We start from the raw sequence: 24695 nt of genomic DNA, 5'->3' as shown, positions 1-24695 counted from the left end.
TTATTTATTTATTTATTTATTTACAGTATTTATATTCCGCCCTTCTCACCCCGAAGGGGACTCAGGGCGGATTACAATGAACACATATATGGCAAACATTCAATGCCAACAGACAAACAACATTCAGTTTTAGACAGACAGAGGCATTTTTAACATCTTTCCAGCTTCACGATTTCGGCCAAAGGGGGAGCTGTTGCTTCACCGTCCATTGGTGGCTGTTCTTCCTCATTCTTTTCCTCGTGAGCAGTTTTATGGTGTTGTAGATTAGTTAAATTAGCCTCCCGCATAAAGCATACCTAAATTTTCCCTACTTGACAGATGCAACTGTCTTTCGGGGCTGCTAGGTCAACAGCAAGCCGGGGCTGTTATTATTTTTTTTATGGTCAGAGGCTTAACCCGACCCGGGCTCTAACTCATGACCTCTCGGTCAGTAGTGATTTATAGCAGCTGGTTACTAGCCAGCTGCGCCACAGCCCGGCCCCTTGCGGGGAATGGTTGCACAATTGGGTCAGGATTGGATGTAAGAGTTGGCCACGTTGAGCTGAGTAATAGCGACACTGCAACAAGATGTGTTCTAATGATTCTATTTCATTTCCACCACACGGGCATAAATTTTGGGAGTAGGGATATCAGATAGTCTGCCATTTAGCAGCTCTGATGGAAATACATTTAGTCTCCCTTTTGTGAATTTATTTTTATTTTGTGTCAAAAGCATTGCATAATAAATACATTTTAAAAGTGATGAAATAAAGGAAATCACAAACAGCTAAATAGTTTTAGACCAAAAGCGGGCAACAGCGACCACATTGTCCGTAGCTTTAAACAACTCCTCCTCCGTACATGAGGCAGGACATTGTGGGCAAGCATACATGTGAAGAGTTGTTTGTTCTGCTCCACAGTCACGCGAGGTGTAGGGTTCCTCCAGGTAGTGCCTCCTCACCAAGTTGTCTTTTGATCTGCCCACTCCGCTTCTGAGTCTGTTTAGGGACTTCCAAGTTGCCCATTCTTGGTTTGCCCCTGGAGGAAGACCCTCATGGGGGGGCATCCAATTGGAATTGCCTGGTTTGGCTGCCCAGAGGGACACCCTTGCTGTTGCTGGGGGAACATCAAGAGGAGTGGTGGTTCTCATGAAGCCCTTCCTTGATTTGAGGCTGGTAGGAGGAGGCTGATAGTCATGCAGTGGATGGCTTTCACAATGTTCGACCTTATTTCTCTCACTGTTAGTAGCAACTTCCCGTCACACGTCGGGACGTCACACGTCCTATGCATATATATATGCATAGGAATTAAAATAAGCCTTTTCTTTCCCAAATCATTTTTTCTTTGATATCAGGCGATTATATTTAATTTTAATCTTTTTTTCCAAGTTTTTCAAGAAGGCAGAAGATCATGAGTAAGGAAAAAATAATGTAATAGATTATTGAGCTAAGGACTGAACTGACATTAAAATATAGTTAGCTTTGAAGTTTCCAAATTACCCGTCACTTTTATTTGGAGCTATTACAAAGTACATGTTTTGTTTTGACACCAATTCCTAGGCAAAACTGAGCGAAAGAGTTTGTTTTTACTTACAAAGTTTACTGAATAGCGTTCCTAGAAGTGCCAACAGAATTAAAGTTCATGAATCCATTCTGTGAATGAGTCCAATGTAGTATCAACAGTACAGCAGATCAGAAGTAATTTGATAAGTTTCTAGTAGTTTTAGTATCCAGGTAAACTAGTAGGTGTATCACTTTTGGCTATAATGACAGCTCACACTGGAATTTCTCCAAGTCTAAGCATCTTGTACAGGTGTAAGAGAGCTAAGTGCTAAGCCTATATTGGGAAATAGTATTCAGCATCTATATGCTACCCTGATCTGGATGATCTGCATATCTGGAGAGGTCTACAATATAAACTGCCTGCAATATCAGACAAGAACTCTAATATCAATGTCACCATCATACATTAGTGGTCATGCTCTCTGGAGATTCTGGGAATTTTATTCAAGAAAGATCAATGTTTTAAACTTTGGAGACTGATCTACCAGTTCCCTCAACTATAGATACCAGATGTTTGGATTAAAGAACTGCAATTCACTTGTTCATAGCATAATTCCACTCTCCATTTGTCATAATTTCATGCTTTATTTTGACAGGCGGACTCCACAGCTATCCACAGACACAGCTCAGGAGAAGATGTGCAAACATCAGCAGCCAGAGACCTGTGTATGTTCCAGGGCAGCAAACACCACTGTAAGTGTTTTCCAGGGATTATTTTCTGCTAAAATGGATCTACAAAGTTTTGAAAACAAAACTCTTGCTATGTTGACCTTCAGCCTAAATTGTGAGGACCTGGCATCCTGTTGGTGATATAGGCATGTAACTTGCATAGCTGAGCTTTTGGTGGTTGTCTCTAAAACTACTTAAGACCGCTAAATGAAGGAACCAGCCTAGCAGTGAATCATGAAAAGATGAAGTGCTCTGAGCTAACTGAGTTGTGATTTCCCAACTCTTTCATCAATTTATAATGCAGATGACCTTTCAATACTGAGGAAGAGGCAAGAGAAAGGAAACATCCAAACAATGCTATTATTTATTTTCCTGCTTCTTAGCAGGGGGTTGGACTGGATGGCCCATGAGGTCTCTTCCAACTCTACTATTCTATGATTCTATGGTTTCTGTAGAGGCACAAAAGTTTGAATGAGCTTCAACTCTTGTACAATGCTAGCTCTGGTCCTTTCCTTGTCATCTTCTTTACGGCTAACCCTATGCTTTCCATAAATAAAGCTTGGAGACATCATTGCAGCCACTAGTGAAGTATCTGATCCATGACACCTTAGTCACTCTGTAATGATGTTCTATATTATATTAAAATCTTTACAAACATGTTGATTATATTTTTGAAAACATTTTTTGCAATATTATTACATTTATTTTTCTAACTGGTAGGTTAGAGCCAATTAAAGCTGAGGTTCAAGATGAGAGATCATCTCTACAAGAATTCCTAGCAAGAGATTCTGTATCAGCTGAAAATCTCATCAGCAACACACAACAACAGGCCATTGTAAGTAAAATGTCATACTCTGTTGGCATCCAAAGTTGCATTTTTTTAAAAATGGAATGAAATTATTCTGTTTCTTATCTTCTTAAATACATTACTCCTAATGTGAGATTCTTCTGCTGTTGGTTGCCGTCTTCAGCCCTGCTCCGCGTCTCCCACTAATATCTCCAGATATAGATTCATATCCTGAACACAGACTGGATCATGTCTTATGGCTAATAATAAATTAGGATAATTAAATACAGATAAAATTTGGAATCTGATAAGGGGTGCAGGATAGTTTCCAGCTTGTACAATTATATCTCAGTTTAGATATATTTATCTGCATATAGATTCAACAGTTTGACAAACATACTGTATATACTCGAAGATAAGCCGAGTTTTTCAGCCCTTATTTATGAGCTGAAAAAGCCTCCCTCGACTTATAATCAGGTCAAGGTCAAGGCCAGCAACAGGGCCTGCAGGCTATTGCTTGCAATATGTGATCTATTTCTTTCTTCTCCCTTATCAATGTGTTTTCTTTTGCAAAGCCTCCCTCGCTCTTAATCAAGGGAATGTTTTGATAAGAGAAAGACACCCTTGCAAGTCAGGAAGAAGAAAAAGATATATTCATTAATCTTATGAAAGCATTTTCCCCTGAAATATTTATTAAACTCTCCTACAGATATATAGGCATTAACCCCTTGTAAGCTTTTGCCATCTCTATGTACCTGTATATGTGTATCTATATACATTAATTTTATATATGAATTTCCCCTCATATGTTTGCAGGTCTTTGCAAATCCTTTATACATATAGATCCATGTACATGTGTATCTGTAGCCATACATACACATTATTTTTATATATGAATTTACCCTCATATGTTTGCAAGTCTCTGCAAATATCTATATAAAGAGAGATGTCTGGATAGATATGAATATATCCCTACCTACCTATATATAGGGCTTGCAAATATTACAGGGGGGAAATGAATACACAAATATATATAGACATGTCTAGATAGATATGAATATATATATATATGTCATGGAGCCAGATCCCAGGGCTGAATTTCCGAGCCCTGGACCTGGCGTCATAACATAAATAACCCTGAAAGCACCTGGCGGGAGAAGATAGTATGAGCCTGGGAACTCAGGGTTGAAAGCATAAACAATTATAATTGGTATAGTGTGTGGGAATAGTAGTAATGTGATCCAGAGGGTGGGGTTTGATGATGATATTTGCGTGTGGTGTTACGTTGCATCAGAGGTGATAAAAATGGATGTATGTAAACATTAGGTCATTCTCGACTTTTCCAAAGTCATGTATTCTTCAATAAAGATTGGATTTGAGAGCAGCTATCTTTGATCTGCGTTCAGACTGGTCCTTTGAAGTGAGCCTGACATTTAAGTCGAGAATCCCGTTCTCACCCTCCTGCGGATTCGCAGTGAAGTGATAATGAGTGGAGAAGGAGATCAAAGCCCAAATGGAGCAGGGGCCCGGCCGTTGGGAGAAGAGACGTTGCAAGCCGTAGCTTCCTCTACGGGGTACCCCAGGCCGAACGGCGTGACTCAGAGGATTCCCAGAGGAGGAAGAGGCGTCTCTGCGGCTGCAGAAACCAGTTGGGGATCTGGAGGAAGCATGCCAGAGACCGTAGCCCTGCGGTTATCCATCCTGGAAACTAATTTATCCAGGCTGTCGGAAACCGTGGGGAGGTTGGTCCCACTATTGGAAGAGAATCTCCAAAAAGAGCCCATCCGATATGGCGCCGAGAGAGAGCCAAGTAAAGAAGGAGATTGGAGCCAGAGGGGCCAGCGCGCATCAACGCAGAGTCCCGTGGCGGCGAGGGACGAGGGAGATGAGGAATACTGGCGGGAGCTGGAGTTCCGAGACAGAATGGCCCGCGAAATGGAGCGCCAGCGAGCTCTGGGAACTCTGAGGCCGCCAACTCCAACAGAACTTCCAACCCCCCGAATGGGTGTCGGGGTGGAAAGGCCACTGGGGCCAGGGATCGGGTCCAGTGGATTAGCAGACGAAGGCGGAGAGGAGCCGGAGATCCAGGAAGAGGAGGAGGATGTGCCGTACGACGAGGAAAGGCGAGGTGCGGGGACTACAGCGAGGCCCGCATTCGGATGGGTGGAAGGGCCGACAGCAGCGGCAGAATGTCGGGAGCCGCGCAGAACGACTACCGGAGTGGGGCGCGGCGTGTTCAAAGGGGCCGCCCAAGGAAACCCGATGCAACCCTTCCCCATGCCCCCCAGACAGCATCAACGGGCCGCAGAGTGGATGCAAAGGAGGGAAGATCTCAAACTAGAATACGGAGGGGAATCATCTGAATTGAACTTTTTTCTCATTAGCATCAGAGGATACATGGAAGATAATGCACACACATTCCCCTCCGAAGCAAGCATGGTTCGAGCCATCGGCAACACACTAAAGAGAGGAGCTGCCAGCTGGTATGTACAACTACATGCCAGACGCGACCCATGCCTGAGGTCAGTGCCCCGCTTCCTCGCCGCACTAGAAAACCGGTTCAGAGACCGGCTAGAGCAACTGAGGGCTCGAGACCAGCTTAAAGGAATAAAGCAGAGGGACAAAACGGTGCCCGAGTACGCAGAGGAATTCCTCCACCTCGCGGAAAGGGTACCAGAGTGGTCTGAAGTGACCAAAGTGGAGATATTTAAAGAGGGACTACGCCCCGAGGTTTTTAGCTGGGCAGCGCACAGAGATGACCCCGAAACACTCCAGGGCTGGATCCAACTAGCGGGGCGCGTTGAATCCACCCTGGCCCAAGTAAAGCGCTTCAGGGGCAGCGGCGGCCAGCAAAGACCGGTGGCGAGAGGTCGAGGAGAAATGAGGAAGCAAGAAAAGCCCGGAGGGAGGCCGGGGATCCCCTTCAGAGGAGATGACAACAAACCCAAACCGGGATGCTTTGTATGTGGGAAGACGGGCCATCGAGCAGCAGAATGTTGGGCCCGGAAGGGGGAGCCGCCAAAACCCTCAAAGCCCAAGCCAGCAACCGGGAGGCGTGCGGAGGAGGAGGTGCAAGCCCCAAAATCTTCGGAAAGGCTGGTGAGTCGAGACAAACGCATGCTAGTAGTGCCAATTTGCCTATCGGGGCTAGAGAACCGGGCCACCTGCAGGGCATTCGTGGATTGTGGTTGTTCTAGGAACATTATAACTCCGGAACTAGCAGGAGCGCTGAAATGCCAGCAGATGTTGCTTGACTCCCCAATTGCATTTTCGCAGCTAGATGGATCAGTTGCGGCTGGGGAAGTATCTACAAAGGAAATACGGGGGGTCCCATGTAAAATAGGCAAATGGGAAGGAAGAATATCCTTTGTGATAGCCCCTATCGCCACATACCACGTAATATTAGGGATACCGTGGCTCGAACAGGCAAATCCTGAAGTAGATTGGAGAGGAAAGAGCCTAGCATTTAAAGAACAACAGACGCAATGGGAGATAAGCAAAATTGCAGGAGAGGAGGACGAGGGAGATGAAGCAGGTGAAATAGACCCACAGCTATTGCCACCTGAATACAGAGACTTTGTGGATGTTTTCAATCAGAAAGAGGCAAGTAAATTACCTCCCAAGAGGAATATAGAAGTAGAAATTGAAATAACCCCAGGAGCAAACTTACCAAAACCAAAAGTGTATCCCATGTCTGTTCAGGAGAAGGAGGAATTGAGGAAATATATCGATAAGAACCTGGCGCGAGGCTTCATTAAGCCATCCAATTCTCCTCTCGGAGCCCCAGTGTTATTTAGGAGAAAGAAAGACAACTCCCTAAGATTGTGCATTGATTATCGAAATTTAAATGCAATTACTAAGGACAATAAATACCCTATGCCCTTAGTAAAGGATTTAATCACCGTATTGAAGAAAGGGAGCATATTTACTAAACTTGATTTAATTGAAGCATATCATAAATTAAGAATCAAACCTGAGGATACTTGGAAAACTGCATTTTCCTGCGCATTCGGCCATTTTGAATATAAAATTTTGCCATTTGGATTAAAAAATGGCGGCGGTTGCTTTATGCAGCTTATAAATGAAATACTACACCCATTGTTGTACCGAGGGGTATTCATATTCCTTGATGATATCTTGATCGTGAGCGAAGATAAAGAAAAGCACGTGGAATTGGTCCGGGAAGTTTTGCAGAGACTAAGGGAAGCAAAGCTGTACGCAAAACTGTCCAAATGTGAATTTAATAAAACTCAAATTGACTTTCTGGGGTATCGGATATCTCCAGAAGGGTTAGCTATGGATCCGTCTAAAGTATCAGACGTAAAAGAATGGGGAGTACCTCAAACTAGGAGGCAATTGCAATCATTTCTGGGGTTTGCAAATTTTTATAGATCCTTCATAAAAGGCTTCGCGCAAATAACCGCACCCCTTACTGAACTTTTAAAAACAAAAGGGAAAGGGGAGACAGCAAAAGTGAAAGCTCCTGGCGCCAAACTGAGTTGGACGCCAGAATGCCAAAAGGCATTTGAAACCCTAAAAGGATGCTTCACAAAAGAACCCATCCTAAAACACCCCGATATAAGGAGCCCTTTCATAATTCATTGCGATGCTTCAGACTGTGCATACGGGGCAGTACTATTGCAAAAGGATCAAAATGGGAACTTAAAACCTTGTGGATATTTGTCCCGGAAGTTCAGTGAAACTGAAAAATGTTGGCCCATATGGGAAAAGGAGGCATTAGCCATATTAAAAGCCTTAGAATGCTGGCGACACTTCCTCGAAGGAAGCGGAATCCCATTTGAAATTTGGTCTGACCATAAGAACCTCCAGTATTTAAAATCGCCTCGGAAATTGTCCCCCAAACAAATTAGATGGGCACAATACTTCAGCAGGTTCGATTTCCAATTAAAATTTTTCCAAGGGAAGCAGAATGTCTTGGCAGATGCTCTTTCACGCATGCCTCAACACGAAGGCGTAACCACAGCCAAAGAGGGAACAATATTCTCTGATAAACAATGGGGCTTAGTTGTCAGGACAAGAGCGCAAACCCAAAAAGAGAACACTGCTATTGTTGAAATCGACGGGGAAAATAGTTGGGGAAACGAACTGAAACAGTCTTATGAAGGAGATCAGTGGATCGCATCCAACGCAGAAAAGGGGGAGCAGAAGGGGGGATTTTGGTTTGTGAACAAGAAACTGTATATCCCAGCAATATTAAGGATTAAGATTTTGCATCGTTTTCACAATAACCAGAGCGCTGGTCATACAGGAATTACAAAAACAACAAAGGCAATAGCAAAACATTGTTGGTGGCCAGGAATGAGGAAGGACATAAAGAATCATGTTGTTCAATGTGACGATTGTGCCAGAAATAAATCGAGAGGAGGGAAGCCAATGGGATTATTACAAACAGTAGCGGAACCTACCAGACCTTGGGAATGTGTAGCTATGGATTTTGTGGGGGAACTGCCGGTTAGCAAAGGACATCGTTATATTTGGACAGTATTAGACCTGTTTTCTAAACAGGCCCACTTTATAGCACTGACGAAATTACCATCGGCAGAGAAACTAGCTGAATTATACATAAACCATATTTACAAACTTCATGGATGTCCCAGTAGAGTGGTCAGTGACAGAGGAGTTCAATTCACAGCAAAATTTTGGGAAAAATTCTTGGAAATGCTAGGAGCAGAAAGGAGTCTAAGTTCTGCTTTTCACCCCATGACAAACGGGGCAGTAGAACGTACTCAACAGACACTGGGGCAGTTCCTTCGAATGTACTCTAACATGAGACAAAATGACTGGTCTAGGTGGCTGGCTTTTGCGGAACTAGCTTTTAATTCGACTATACATTCAGCAACAAATAAAACTCCCTTTGAAGTAGTTTACGGGTATGAAATACAGCCTTTGCCCCAGTTGCCAAGATGGACAGAGGATGAAGAAACAGGGGCAGGGAAATGGAAAGCTCAAATGCTAGAATGCTGGAGTCAAGTGACTGCATCCTTAAAGGAGGCACATAAAAAGTATAAAACGTTCGCAGACAGAAAAAGAGTGGAAGGCGATAAATTAGGGAAAGGAGATCTAGTGTGGTTAAGTACCCAAAACATCAAATTGGGGCTACCTTCGAGAAAATTGGGCCCCAAATATATTGGACCATTCAGAATACAGGGTGTTATCAATGAAGTAACTTTCCAGTTGGCATTGCCAAAGAGTTTAGGGAAAATACACCCAGTATTCCATCGCAACTTATTGAAAAAGTATATGGGGACTTTGGACAAAATGGACACATAGAGTTATTGTTTGATTTATTTCAGGATTGTGATGAAAGAAGAACCGAAGAGGAGGATGAAGAAAACGAGGGCGCCATGTCATGGAGCCAGATCCCAGGGCTGAATTTCCGAGCCCTGGACCTGGCGTCATAACATAAATAACCCTGAAAGCACCTGGCGGGAGAAGATAGTATGAGCCTGGGAACTCAGGGTTGAAAGCATAAACAATTATAATTGGTATAGTGTGTGGGAATAGTAGTAATGTGATCCAGAGGGTGGGGTTTGATGATGATATTTGCGTGTGGTGTTACGTTGCATCAGAGGTGATAAAAATGGATGTATGTAAACATTAGGTCATTCTCGACTTTTCCAAAGTCATGTATTCTTCAATAAAGATTGGATTTGAGAGCAGCTATCTTTGATCTGCGTTCAGACTGGTCCTTTGAAGTGAGCCTGACATATATATATATATATATATATATATATATATATATATATATATATGGCTTGCAAATATTGTAGGGGAAATGCACACACACACAGAAGGGATTTGCAAATGTTTCAGGGGGAAATGCATATGTGAAATTAGTGTCTATGATTATAGATCTATATCTAGCTCTGCATTGTTTATATAAGCATTGAATGTTTGCCTGTTACTATGTTGGAAGCCGGCCTGAGTCTCCATGGGGAGATAGGGTGGGATCCAAATGAAGTTTTTATTATTATTATTATTATTATTATTATTATTATTATTATTATTATGTTGATAGCATATTGTTTTTGTTGCCCCTACTTTTCCACTTATAGAGCTAATTTATTGTTTTTCTTTGAAATATGGTAAATATTCAAAAACATTTAACCTACTGATGCCTCAATTAATGAAATTTTATTGGTATCTATTTTTATTTTGAAATTTACCCATAGCTGCTGCAATAAGTTATCCCAGTTTTTTGTGGTAAAATTAGGTGCCTCGGCTTATATTCGGGTCGGCTTATACTCGAGTATATACGGTAATCTTCTATTGGTATAACTGGCAACAGTGAGATTCTGCATCTATGTTGTAGTATGTAGTTCCATCCAGGAGTCAGGGTAGCTATAGCAAGATAAAATATTCACATGTTGATGTCCAATACTATTTTAGAACTGTTTAATACCAAGTGTTATGATGGGCTTTACTTCTGGTCAAGGGCAACTGATAGCTTCCATGTCAATGGGATAGCAAATCTTCCGGGGGTATCCAATATGCTGAACCTTATTACATCTATACACATAATAAAAGTGAAAAATGTGTATGTGGCAGGTGTCCATTTACACAGACAGCCTCCCACCTCCACAAACAGCTATAGTTCCCACTGAGCAGGAGACACCAATGGCCCTCCCTCCACTGACATGCACGTTATAGTGAGTGCCATGAACATGTACCCCAAACCCTGCCAGTATCCTCCACTAACACAATTCTGCCCCCCACCCAAGTGAAGGCTTTCATGCACGGACCATTTCATCCTAGATGTTCTGTTTTTCTTCCAGAATGGACATCCCAGGGCACCTTAATTTGCATGATCCCACCCACTGCCTCTCCCTTAACCCTTTCCTACCCTTTCCTATGGCACACAGTTAACAGAGGAATTGATCAGCAACTGAACAAGAGGTTTGGACAGAATTCACCATGATTTACAAGAATTGTACTTGACCGACATCCAGTGAGCACTGTTAACCCAACCAACGATAGATCTGGACTAACCTTGCCACAGATCATGAAATTTGCAGTACCTTCACTGATACTTTGACCCCCACTGACAGTGGACTGCGACCACACTTGGCACAGAGAAGCCCCATGACCAATTAAATGAACATACTGCATGGGTTTAGGGGAATGGACTTTGATTTTTGGGAGTTGTAGTTCACCTACATCCAGAGAAACAGTGACTCCCAGCAACAATGGATCAGGACCACACTTGGCACAGAGAAGCCCTATGACTAACTGAACATACTGCAGGGGTTTAGGGGAATTCACCTTGATTTTGGGAGTTGAAGTTCACCTGCATCCGTAAAGCACTGAACGCAGCTGACGTCAGATCTGAACCAAACTTGGCACACAGACCCAACATGGCCAACTGCGCATACAGGCCTGGTTTGGGGGTGATTGAGCTCGGATCTGGAAGTTGTAGTTTACCCTTATCCAGAGAGCCCTGAACCCAGCCAACGATGGATCTGAATCAAACTTAAGTGATATTACCTAACATTTCAAAACAAAGAAGACCTTCTTCTAATAACCCGGGCACCGCCGGGTCCCCAAGCTAGTGTAGAATAAAACCCAAAATGGACTCATTAGAGTATTGACATGGAAGCCGACAAACTACCGTGTTTCCCCGAAAATAAGATAGTGTCTTATATTAATTTTTGCTCCCAAAGATGCGCTTGGTCTTATTTTTAGGGGATGTCGTATTTTTCCATGAAGAAGAATTCACATTTATTGTTGAACAAAAAAATGAAAATGTATTATATACTGTACAGTAGTTGTCATCACAAACCAGCATAACCAGACAAACTGTGAATCCTATCAAGAATTTCTTGTTACTACCAATATTTCCATGTACAACACTCTATGGTATGTACATTTACCAATTCTGCATGCTCTGATGTTCTGTTCGTTGGGCATGCTTTCAAACAAAAACTTTGCTAGGTCTTACTTTCGGGGGAGACCTTAAATTTAGCAATTCAGCAAAACCTCTACTAGGTCTTATTTTCTGGGGATGTCTTATTTTAGGGGAAACAGGGTACTAGTACACTTAGTTTCCTTGACTGCCCTGGCAATAGGATTCTAGGCAGCTCAAAATATAGATCTATTAGATCAAACCAGAACCTAGGGTGTTATTGTTAACACATGTATTAGCACTAAATACCTGTGCTCACTAAACCTCAAAGGACACACATACATCTCTTGAAGTACCAAAGTCTGTAGGTTATGAGCATTCTCTCGTGACAGAGGGACTGTAACATTGGCCATTGGGAGGCAAGGCAAAATTGAGAGAGCAGAGCTAGGAAAAAATAGATTTTTGTTTTATAACTCAGAATTTCTAAATCAGCAAGGACAAACTAGCAGGGGGATCTGGGGAGCAGCAGTACTGGGGAAGCAGTATGTTGTTTAACTAGGACTCCAGGAGACCAGAGTTCAAAGCCTGACTCAGCCAGGTGAATCTGGGCAAGTTCATATTTTCTTAGACTTAGAGGAAGGCAATGGCAAACCCCGCAACAGAAATCTTGCTAGAAAGACCTATTCTGATAAGGTTGCTTATAAATCAGAGTCAAAAGAACAATTCCAAAAAAGTAATATTTCCAAGCTCTTCATTTCAGAAAGACCAACAAGCTTGACAATTCCCATTTCCTTTCTGTACTACTTTTAGTGCTTCAGTTTTCCCAACCCTTACTCTGTGCTGGGTCAAGGTAAGCAGAGCCAGCCTCTTTAGCCCTCGACGTCTGTATAGGCAGTGAATCTTTCAGATTATGATATAGATTACCTGACTGATGCAATCCAATAATGTCTAAGAGTGATCTTGACACCTCATTTATGTTACATTTTTTTTTTCAGGTACTTGAAAAATAGTGACGCTTTCAGAATAACAGCTAAGATGAAGAAGAATATTCCTGCGGAGTCTTGTCAAGAAGTGCTTTATTGTCATTGGGGTTGATACCGCTGATCTAATGTTCATTAAAAGCAATGTCCCAGCTCTCAGCTATACCTACAGCTTCTTCAAGAGTCGTGATTTACAGATGTGGAGGGAGATAAATGTGTCAGGGAAGCTAGTGGTTTTGATGCTAGTTGGATAATAAATACAATCAGGGTCTAATTCTAGACCTTAAAGGGATTGTCCAAGGTGCTGAACTCAAAATGAATTCCACACCAGTAATACCACCTTCAAATTCTGGAATAAATCCCAGAGTAAATTAGTGACTTGAGTGCCTCTGGATGCTGTCCTTGGTGTGTTGGATCTGCTCACTGAAATCATATACCTCTCTACAAGTGATTACAGTAGAATCTCACTTATCCAACATAAACGGTCCAGCAGAACGTTGGATAAGCAAATATGTAGGATAATAAGGAGAGATTAAGGAGAAGCCTATTAAACATCAAATTAGGTTATGATTTTACAAATTAAGCACCAAAACATCATGTTATACAACAAATTTGACAGAAAAAGTAGTTCAATACACAGTAATGCTATGTAGTAATTACTGTATTTACGAATTTAGCACCAAAATATCACAATGTATTGAAAACATTAACTACAAAAATGCATTGGATAATCCATAACGTTGGATAAGTGAGACTCTACTGTATATCAATTCTGGATGGACTGATATTTATGAAGTGAAAAGGAGCCATGAATAGACAAAACAATACATAGAAACTGTTCTTAGAATGAAACAATTGGGAAAAAAATTGAAATGTGTATGTATTTGAAGCATTTAATGTCTTCATTTTATTCTAATATGGATGGGTAGTTAGACCTTCCAGAAACTAGGGAAGGATTTCTTAAATTCCAAAATCTGCAAGAATAAAGTCTATACTATTTTTTTCATGTCAGGAGCGACTTCAGAAACTGCAAGTCACTTCTGGTGTGAGAGAATTGGCTGTCTGCAAGGATGTTGCCCAGGGGATGCCTGGATGTTTTGACCATCCTTGTGGGAGGCTTCTCTCATGTCCTTGCATGAAGCTGGAGCTGATAGAGGGAGCTCATCCGCACTCTCCCTGGGTTGGATTCAAACAGTCAACCTTTGGGTCAGCAACTCAACCTTCAAATCATCAGTCTTGCCTGCACAAGGGAGCTCCATAATCGATATTATGATATAATATGACATCAGGTGTCATATTATATCATATAGTATCTATTCACTGGTGGCCAGATCTCAGTGCTTTCAGGAAATTTAACTTTTAAAAAGTGATTGCAATGTTTTCTCATTTTTGAGCCACATGGTGTGATCCCATCCATATTTACTCAGACTCAGGTATCATTGTGTTCAATAGAACTTATCTGGAGATAAGAGGTTTGTACGTTTACAGTATGAGTGCAGCTGTACTGAACATCATGCACAAAGTCTCTTCCCTGCATAAATCTTTGTCAATTTTTTCTTCTAAAATATGTGTACAAAACCATAGCTATCAATGCTGGCAAAAGAAAAATCAATAAATCAAATGGTGCTGTTTGGATATGTGTCCTTTTAAAATTACTTTCAAAATGGAAGAGGAAGAAAAAGAGAATTTCCAGGTACAGTAGAGTCTCACTTATCCAACACTCACTTATCCAATGTTCTGGATTATCCAACGCATTTTTGTAGTCAATGTTTTCAATGCATTGTGGTATTTTGGTGTTAAATTTGTAAATACAGTAATTACTACATAACATTACTGTGTATTGAACTACTTTTTCTGTCAAATTTGTTGTATAACATGATGTTTTGGTGCTTAATTTGTAAAATCATAACCTATTATGATGTTTAATAGGCTTTTTCTTAATCTCTCCTTATTATCCAACATATTCGCTTATCCAACGTTCTGCCAGCCCGTTTATGTTGGATAAGTGAGACTCTACTGTACTTTGCTGGGGAAGCTGGAGCACTAAACAAATGTTGCAATTGATTATCATAATACCATTGGGAGCCCCCAGATGGCATAGTGGACTAAGTGACTTGAAGGTTGGGTTGCTGACCTGAAAGCTGCCAGGTTCGAATCGCACCTGGGGAGAGTGTGGATGAGCTCCCTCTATCAGCTCCAGCTCCATGCGGGGACATGAGAGAAGCCTCCCACAAGGATGGTAAAACATCAAAACATCCAGGCGTCCCCTGGGCAACGTCCTTGCAGACGGCCAATTCTCTCACTCCAGAAGCAACTCCGGTTGTTCCTGACACGAAAAAAAAAAAAAAAAACCAGAAGAAGGAAACTGAAAAAAACAACAACAACCATATAATGGTCTGGCTTTCTTAAGGCGAATGTTTGAATAGACCTATGTTTGATCCTTGATCATTTGATTCCTTTTTACACAAAGCAATCTGACCATCAATTCAACATTGCCTGGTGTGCCTTTTAATCATATACATTGTGTGAATCTTTAAACTCATACAGGCTTCTAATAAGAAAAGGTTATTATTATTATTATTATTATTATTACATGCATTTATACCCCCACCCTTCTCCCCGAGGGGACTCAGAGCGGCTTACATTCCGCCACGAGGGCCAGCAACAAGTATACTATAAAACAAAACAATTAAAACATGATAAAAAGTATACAAAAATTAAAACGCTGCAAGGCAGTGATATTGCACCATCCTCAGTCATACTGCTACAGTTACAGATTTACAAAGGTTCTTAGCTTTAATTAAAACTTTTTATAACACAGGCTTTAAAACATTTCCAATTCTATTTCAGTTGATTTTTACATACAGTTAAAGAACTTTAGTGATCCCTGATTTCTTTTTCACACTGTGAGAACTACTGTAGTGTTTATATTGTAAAATGGGTTACCATTAAATAAAGTAACTGCTTCAAGCAGTAGATGCTAAGAGGCCACAGTGTCGCCCTTCAGGCTGTCTTCTTAAGCCTAGCCCAAGTTGAAGACAGAACTGTTTATATCATCCAGCCTTTCCTGGGATCGCATACCCAGATGCAATTAAAATGTTTTTTTCAAATTAAGTTCCTAGCATCCTTAACCAATCACTGGCTGAGAGATTCTGGAGCTGGAATTCTTTGAAACCTTTGACTCTGGACCATATAACACAATTGACGGGCTCATAAAAATGGCAACACCAAAAGTAAGTCACTCCATCAGCTATATTGGTCATGAGACAGCAATGGACTAAGTTGGAGGGTTCTTGTCCTCCAAATCCAGCCTGGCAAAATATTCCAGTTTAAATAATAGATTCATACTGTCAGAACAACTATTAGCATAAATAAGCTATGATTGATGAATGAAATATTTCTAGTAAACACAAAAATAGATATGTGTGTGCATGTGTATCAAAATATACTACAGTAAGAAAATATATTTAAACCCCATTATTCAAAAGAAGATTCAAAAAGTTCTATGTAAATGAAAACCTGTTACCTACGTTCTGCTTTTTTCTGTTATTGACATCACTTGTGTTCTAGTCTCTGAGAAAGGAATTTCAGCTTATCAGAGTTTTCCTTTCAGGTTCTTTCACTAGTAAAAGCTGTTATCTATCCTGGTTCTCAAGTTCTCTTCTCTTGCTTGTTGTTAGCTCTTAATTGCCTCTCTCTGTTTTCTTCAAGTAAAAGGGAACCTGAAAGGCATCTATACAAGCTCACTTTTTTGAGAAACCAAAAATACAATATACAGAGCTATCAGTTTGAATCCTCTCGGGCATGGCAATCTGCTGAATGACCAAGTCCCACTCTCTGAGTTTCAGAGGGAGGCAAAGGCAAAAAAAAAAAAAGCACACAAAAAAAATCCACACACCTCTGGAATTTCTTTTGTCATAATAGTGTCACCAGAGGTCAGAAACAACCTGAAAATATGCAAGATCATCAACAACAACAAAAACAACAACAACAACAACAACAACAACAACAACAACAACAGATAGGCTTTTCTCAGATGATGATGATGATGATGATTATGATTATTATTATTATATTTTATGACACAGCAAACTATCGTATCACAAAATCACAAGTTGAACACTTCCCAAGCATTTAGGACTGTGTGATGTATTTTCGGATGATGCGTGCAGATCCCACTAGGGTGGCCTTTATTATTATTATTATTATTATTATTATTATTATTATTATTATTATCCATATTATTAGTATTATTGATGCCGGAAATTTGAGATTTTTCAAGGACCGCAGATACTGAGGGACACCTGGCAAGCTTTGCTAACCATAAATGTTTCTGGTCAGGAATCAGGAATCTCACCAGTTTGAGGGCAAAAGACAGAAAAATTTATTCAAACTGAGCAGAAGGGACACTTGCACTGCAACGGGTGCTCAAAGGGTACAAATCATAAGAAAAAAGCAGACATTTTTATACATAAGAGTTTTCATGCACGAATATAGCTACGGTTCAAAATTCCCTCCCATCTCCCTGATTAGCCAGAACCAAAAAGTCTGGATTTTCAAGGAAAAAGTTAAAAATCATCAATGCCATCACATTGCCAATTTGGGCCCGGGCTGTGGCGCAGGCGGGAGAGCAAGCCAGCTGCAATTAACTGCAATGAATCACTCTGACCAGGAGGTCATGAGTTCGAGGCCCGCTCGGAGCCTATATTTGTCTTGTCTTTGTTCTATGTTTAAAAGGCATTGAATGTTTGCCTATATGTGTAATGTGATCCGCCCTGAGTCCCCTTTGAGGTGAGAAGGGCGGAATATAAATGCTGTAAATAAATAAATAAATAAATAAATAAATAAATAAATTTCTATGTATACATGTGAAAACTGGAAGAAAAATGACAGAAAGAAATGCAACGGTGCTGGAGACTTCTGTGAATACCATGGACTGCTAAAAAGATTAATGCAGATCAACTTTGAACTCTTTCTATAAACCAAGATGACTAAATCGAAGCTCTTGTACTTTGGCTATATTGTCGGATGGCATGACTCCTTGGAAAAGAGAATAACGCTCAGCAAAGTGGAATGCAGTAGAAAAAGAGGGAGAATTCACTACAAATTAAGGAGGCGACAGCTCTGAGTTTACAACGCAGCTGATGACCAGAGCTCTTTGTGGTCTCTCATTCATAAAACTGAATTGACAGCAAATAAACCACAAAGTGCTAGTTATATAAAAGCAACAGTAATAAAGCATGGAAGCACTGCCACTATTTAGCTTGGCTTTTTTTTTTAGCATTCCAAGGAGGAATCTGATAAGATTCCCCTACCCGAAAATGTTGGGTTTCCTCTATATATGCTTATACCACTACATATGCTGATATCCTACATATGTTTCTTAGTGGTCCTCTTTGGGCCACGATCAGCTCTCTGGTTACTAGAAAGGTTGATGGGAATGCGCAAAATCTCATAAAGGAATCTAGGAACAACATAACTATGCAACATATGAAAATCATTAAACAGAAACCACACAGAAACGATTAAAATGAATCATGTTGGACAATATTTCAAATGACAAATACTCCCTGCTTAAAAGTATTGGTCATTAGAGAAAGTTTAAAGACCTCTCAGTTCCATTTCCTGTTGATTTTCTTGGTGCCAGAATATTCTGGCTCCCATTGCACTGTTTCCTGACTACTGTCTTGCTTTTCTGTTCCACATGTTTTGTTTCATTAATAATCTCTGAACAAAGAAGATAGTCTGTTTTTCAGCATTTCATGCCATCTGGCTGTCTTCACTTCCCTTGTCCAACTGATTAGCTACTGTGGGAGAAAGATCTCGAACTAGGTTGGTCTTTAGTCTTATCCATCAAGGCCCTTAGGTTCTTAGATTTAGAAGTTTAGACGAATTTAAAGTATCAATAGATGCTGAGAAAATAGCATGTAAAACTATAGATCTTTCAGGATTATCTGAATGGGTTAAGCTTCCTCTGTTGTCAAGAAACACCACCAAGCTATAATAATGACATCAGTTGGGAGGAAAAGCAGCATTAAACTAAATGGGCTTATACATATGTGAACATATGTAGAATCACAGATAACTATACAAGTACATCAACTGAAAAAAATCAGTGCATTATTAATTGAGCAAATTATTGTTCCACATCAGGTAGCTGATGTTTGGAGACATCAGTTCAATTTGTGATAAGAAAATGCGGACATAAATAACTTTATAGAAATGTGGTCCACTTTTATTTGCTATGCTAATCAGTCATGCCGGCCACATGACCTTGGAGGTGTCTACGGACAACGCGGGCTCTTCGGCTTAGAAATGGAGATGAGCACCAACCCCCAGAGTTAGACATGACTGGACTTAATGTCAGGGGAAAACCTTTATTTATTATTTATTTATTTACAGCATTTATATTCCACCCTTCTCACCCCAAAGGGGACTCAGGGCGGATCACATTACACATATAGGCAAACATTCAATGCCTTTTAACATAGAACAAAGACAAACAAACATAGGCTCTGAGCGGGCCTCGAACTCATGACCTCCTGGTCAGCGTGATTGATTGCAGTGATTGATTGCAGCTGCTCTCCAGCCTGCGCCACAGCCCGAGCCCTTTTAATCAGTCAACAGACTCACAATGATAAGCTCCAAGCACTCATGTTCATATATGGAAAGATGCATTGGTTGAATTAGACATTAACTCTGGAGATCAGATTATATTGTGTACATTGTATTAGTGATTTGCAACTGTGTTAGTTTATTTATAGATTTTGTTTGTTTTCTAAATTGTGTTTCATGTTCATTTTTTTTTCAATAAAAGCTTTTAAAGAATAAATGAGATGTAAAAAGAATCAAACATAAAAATAATAAAGACATGAGAGAAGGTATCAGCACCCAGATCAACAAGTGGAAATCAAATATTATGCTGGACAGAGAAGAACAAAAATCCTTCTCTATCCAGTGAAAAGTAGGTTTGTTTTAGAGGGGAGAACTCTCCTGAAAACAAAGGAGCATGCTTTAAAAAGTGGTTCTCAACCTTTTTTTTAGACCAGGGACCACTTTGACTAGGGACAACTTGATCAAGGACCACTTTGAACAGGGACCACTCTCCAACATTAGTACCAAAAGGGTTATGAATCAGTTTTTGGTCAACTTTAGGTTCGGTTTGGTTTTTGGGGTGCTGATTCAGAAAATTGCATTGGACAACAGCTCTAGTTTCTGATACAGTAGTCGCCATCTGCTCACCCACTGAAAACCATATTTAATAATCTAGAGCTGATGTGGTCTATTCATTGCAATTTTCTGAATCAGCACCCCAAATAACCCCAAGAACAGGCTGAAAAATGAAGACACCAAGGCTCTTCCAGGTGCTCAGGGGGAGGGAGGAGGAGTAGAAGTGGCAGACAGGAGGCTTGTTGTTGCACCTTTCCTGGGTACTCAGCCTTGTCAGTGTGGGGTTTAAAAAACATCAGCTCCACAGCAACCTGATTTATTGGTGATCCATTGACTCTCATCAATTCATACTCGGTCAGACTACTTGCCCATCCGGAGAAGTAATACCGACAAAAGCGTCCAGAGGAGGGCAACTAAAATGATCAAAGGTCTGGAGAACAAGCCCTATGAGGAGCGGCTTAAAGAGCTGGGCATGTTTAGCCTGCAGAAGAGAAGGCTGAGAGGAGACATGATAGCCATGTACAAATATGTGAGGGGAAGTCATAGGGAGGAGGGGGCAAGCTTGTTTCCTGCTGCCCTGCAGACTAGGACACAGAACAATGGCTTCAAACTACAGGAAAGGAGATTCCACCTGAACATCAGGAAGAACTTCCTCACTGTGAGGGCTGTTCGACAGTGAAACTCTCTCCCCCGGGCTGTGGTGGAGGCTTCTTCTTTGGAGGCTTTTAAGCAGAGGCTGGATGGCCATCTGTCGGGGGTGCTTTGAATGCGATTTCCTGCTTCTTAGCGGGGGGGTTGGACTGGATGGCCCATGAGGTCTCTTCCAACTCTACTATTCTATAATTCTATGATTCTATGAAATGACACCACAGTTGCAAATCAGCTGAATGCAGCGGTTCTAAGACTTCATTCCATATATACACATTATTTACAAGTTGCAAAGTCCATCTCTCATAGCAGACATGCTTCTCTCCTTGCCGATCAGCGAAGCTCACACACACACTGCCGATAAGAGCACATTCCACAGCAGAATGACGAATGTCCTGTCAGACCGGAAGTCACAACCTATTGGCTCTTGCAAGCTATCACTCAAACTGGCCTGCCATTAACACTTAAGTTGCTGGAACACATGTCCGGTATGCACAGTTGCAAACAGTAAAAAACACTTGATTCATCATTTCACCTTTACACCCAAAATACACTAACAAGCCTCAGTCCTCCTGACATCCCCATTGCCTCAGCACTATAAGAGGGTTTCACGAGACCATTCACTCTTGTTGCAACGATGTAGTAACGGTGAAGCCGCGGACCATATTTTAGTTCTTGTGTACCGGTACCACTGGTAGTCCATGGATCACAGGCTGGGAACTACTACTTTAAAAAGAAGAAAATGAAGACCACACAGAAGCCACAGAAAGAAGCTCTGTCATCCAGATGGATAGACTTCTTCAAGAAAGATATGACCCTGAACTTGCAAAACCCAGACAGGACTGTTGATTTATAGGGTTACTTGGAGGTCTCTCTTCATAAGGTTGGCATAAATCAAAGTTGACTAGACAGCAGTTAACAACATGAAATGCCATATAAAATTCTCTTTTCCTTGCTGGATGTGTGGACATGCAAAAGGATGCTATTTAATTTCCATCGACAGTTCAATGTAATTTTAATGAATCGGATTCATCTGTTCACTGTAGTACCTGATAAAGTTATATTTAAAGTTGTGAAATAGTCAAACAATTATAACAGTATTTGAAATGGATGAGTCATTTCAGAAAGAGCCATTAATAATGTCAAGCAATTGACAGGAGACATTTATTCTGGATCAGCTCTACATCCCATGCAGCTATTGTTTGAAAGGTGAGAAAACAGCAGGAGAGCATTATGTCCTGTTATCTTATTGTGCTGACAGATGGAGAAATGCATGAAAATGTGAAAGTACCTGCTGAGATGCTGAGAAGATAAGTGGTCAATACTTACACCATGGATGTGAAAGAGACCAATATAACTTTATGAGACAGTAGACGCAAAAACAAGGGGTTTCTTTAGGGTATGTTGGTTTGAAACTTTATGCTCTGGATACAGAAAGAGAAATTCTCTTGGTTTTCCCTATTACATAAGAACCTGTTTCTTGGGTAAATTTTTGGGTTCTTGGGTAGATTTTTGGTGCTGTACTCAATTTAGGATCCCGTTTTTCTAAACACAATTGGAGTTGACAGAGAGTAATTGTGGTCTGACAAACACTAGATTCTTGGAGAAACCCTTATATAGATCTCTATCTGTGGGTTCAAGCCCAAGTATGGTTTCCAATCATAAAGGCCACCTCTGAGTTATAAAATCACCTAGGAGTTATAAAATGAGTTATATAAAATAGCTACTAAATTTGATACGATTAGTTACATGAAAATGATTACATGGACACTGCTTTTATATGCCATACATTAATCCAAAATGGAGAAGTAAAAGTACAGTGTTACCTCACTACTTTGCTGTTCGCTTTTTGTGGATTTGCTGTTTTGCGGTTTTTCAATAAGCTCTAAAATAATATTATAAATCATAAAAATTACAATTTATAGCCTAAGGAAGGGAGGAAGAGAAGCCAACAGGAGAGAAAAGGAACCCAAGTGGCAACAAGAGGAAAAGAATTGTATTTATATGTTGATTGTTGCTATTGATTTTATGTTATGTTTTACTTGCTTTGTATAATGAGGCATTGAATTTTTGCCTAAATGTATGTTGTAAGCCGCTCTGAGTCCCCTGCGGGGTGAGAAGAGTGGGATAGAAATGAAGTTAATAATAATAATAATAATAATAATAATAATAATAATAATAATAATAAGGTGGTCCCGGTGGTGATGGGCACACTGGGTGCCGTGCCAAAAGATCTCAGCCGGCATTTGAAAACAATAGACATTGACAAAATTGTCAACTGCAAAAGGCCACCCTACTGGGATCTGCGCGCATCATCCGAAAATACATCACACAGTCCTAGACACTTGGGAAGTGTTCGATTTGTGATTTTGTGATATGAAATCCAGCATATCTATCTTGTTTGCTGTGTCATACAATAAAATTATTATTATTATTATTATTATTATTATTATTATTATTATTATTATTTTTTTTTTTTTTTATCAACACATGATTGGTTGATAAACTTAAAATAGTGTCTAACTACTAAAATAATATATAAATATATAGCATCCCTACTTCACAGATTTTCACTTATTGCGGGTGGTCCTGGAACCTAACCCCCGCAATAAGTGAGTGAACACTGTATAGCAAAAATATATGTTTCTAGTACAATAAGTAGTTTTTAGGAAAAGCAATGGTTACATACCATAAAGCCAAAATGAAAATTAAACTTCAGCCTAGTTAAAATGCAAGAAAGATTTAAAATAGTACAATTTCCAATTTCTTTGTTGATCAAGTTTAAAATTTACCGGATGAACAGATGTTGATAATCTAAGCAAGGTCACCTTTAGTGTTGACTCGGAAGAGATAACAAAGGGATCTGTTTTCCTGGTTCCCTTTTATGATGCAAAACAACAAATTATTTATTACACATTTGCATTTGAAACTATGCTGTCAGATCTTCAAAGGAAATGTGGCTGTTAACACTGTCCCATCACTGCTCAAAATCTATGCTGTGTAATTGGCCAAGCATCTGAAGTTTCCTCACCTGCAGATGTCAGACTTGTTCCTTACCTTGCAAGCTGTTGTTTTTAAACCCTGCTCTTTCACACTATAGTTATTGTATTATGATTCCACTTGAATTTTAAAGAGCAGCTTTTGAAGTCCCATATTCTGAAAAGAACCATAGAAACCCCTTCCTTTCTTTGCTTGTTTGATACAGAAACTGAAGATACTGTCTGTCTTTGAAGGTACATTTGCTCTTGAGGCTAGTTTCAGTGAGGAAATGCTCATGAGACAAACAATTTCCTCCATGTCATTTTCCTGATTTTTACGGGAGCACATAAGGCCCTTTCACACTAATATCGTATATACTCGAGTATAAGCCAACCTGAATATAAGCCAAGGCACCTAATTTTACCACAAAAAACTGGGAAAACATTGACTCCAGTATAAGCCGAGGGTCGTAAATTTCAGAAATAAAAATAGATATCAATAAAATTACATTAATTGAGGCATCAGTAGTTTAAATGTTTTTGAATATTTACATAACGCTCAAATTTAAGATAAGACTGTCCAACTCTGATCAAATCATTATTCTCATCTTCTTCAATGTAAATGTACTTATGTATCCTTTTAATAATAATAGAGTAAAATAATACATGTAATAATAATAATAAATAATACAGGAAAATAATACAAGTAATAATAAATACAGTAAAATAATAAATGCAATAATAATAATAATAAGATCAGAGTGAAATAATAAATGTATTAATGGTAGTAACAAAAATAGAGTAAAATAAATGTAATGGTAGCAACAATAATAGAGAAAAATAATAAATGTAATAATACCAATAATAATAGAGAAAAATAATAAATGGACCATATATTCTCGAATATAAGCTGACCCAAATATAAGCCAACCAGGACCCTCACCCGAGTATAAGCCGAGGGGGGCTTTTTCAGTCTTAAAAAAAGGGCTGAAAAACTAGGCTTATACTCGAGTATATACAGTAATTATATTGCTATGGTTCCACTTCAGTTCATTTACA

The 24695-nt window shown here is 40.1% G+C and overlaps 1 protein-coding gene across 4 annotated transcripts in view; it reads left to right on the top strand.

Annotated features, from left to right (window-relative positions):
• The window catches only part of LOC100562030 (collagen alpha-6(VI) chain), a 127002-nt gene extending 112529 nt beyond the window's left edge, over positions 1–14473 (top strand). For 2 of the 4 annotated variants that reach the window (XM_062958011.1, XM_062958012.1), the window contains 3 exons: positions 2138–2234; positions 2931–3045; positions 9312–9701. In XM_062958011.1, coding sequence (XP_062814081.1) covers positions 2138–2234; positions 2931–3045; positions 9312–9419 — 320 coding nt within the window. In that variant the 3' untranslated portion in view covers positions 9420–9701. Of the gene's footprint in view, positions 1–2137; positions 2235–2930; positions 3046–9311; positions 9703–12855 lie in introns of those variants that run through there. The other 2 variants (XM_008112761.3, XM_062958010.1) reach the window with 2 other exon arrangements.
• Positions 14474–24695: the final 10222 nt, after the last annotated feature.

Source organism: Anolis carolinensis, chromosome 6 (genome assembly GCF_035594765.1).
Source record: "Anolis carolinensis isolate JA03-04 chromosome 6, rAnoCar3.1.pri, whole genome shotgun sequence".
NCBI lineage: Eukaryota > Metazoa > Chordata > Lepidosauria > Squamata > Dactyloidae > Anolis > Anolis carolinensis.
Note: the sequence above shows the minus strand (reverse complement) of the source record. Positions and strands in the feature narration are given on the sequence as shown.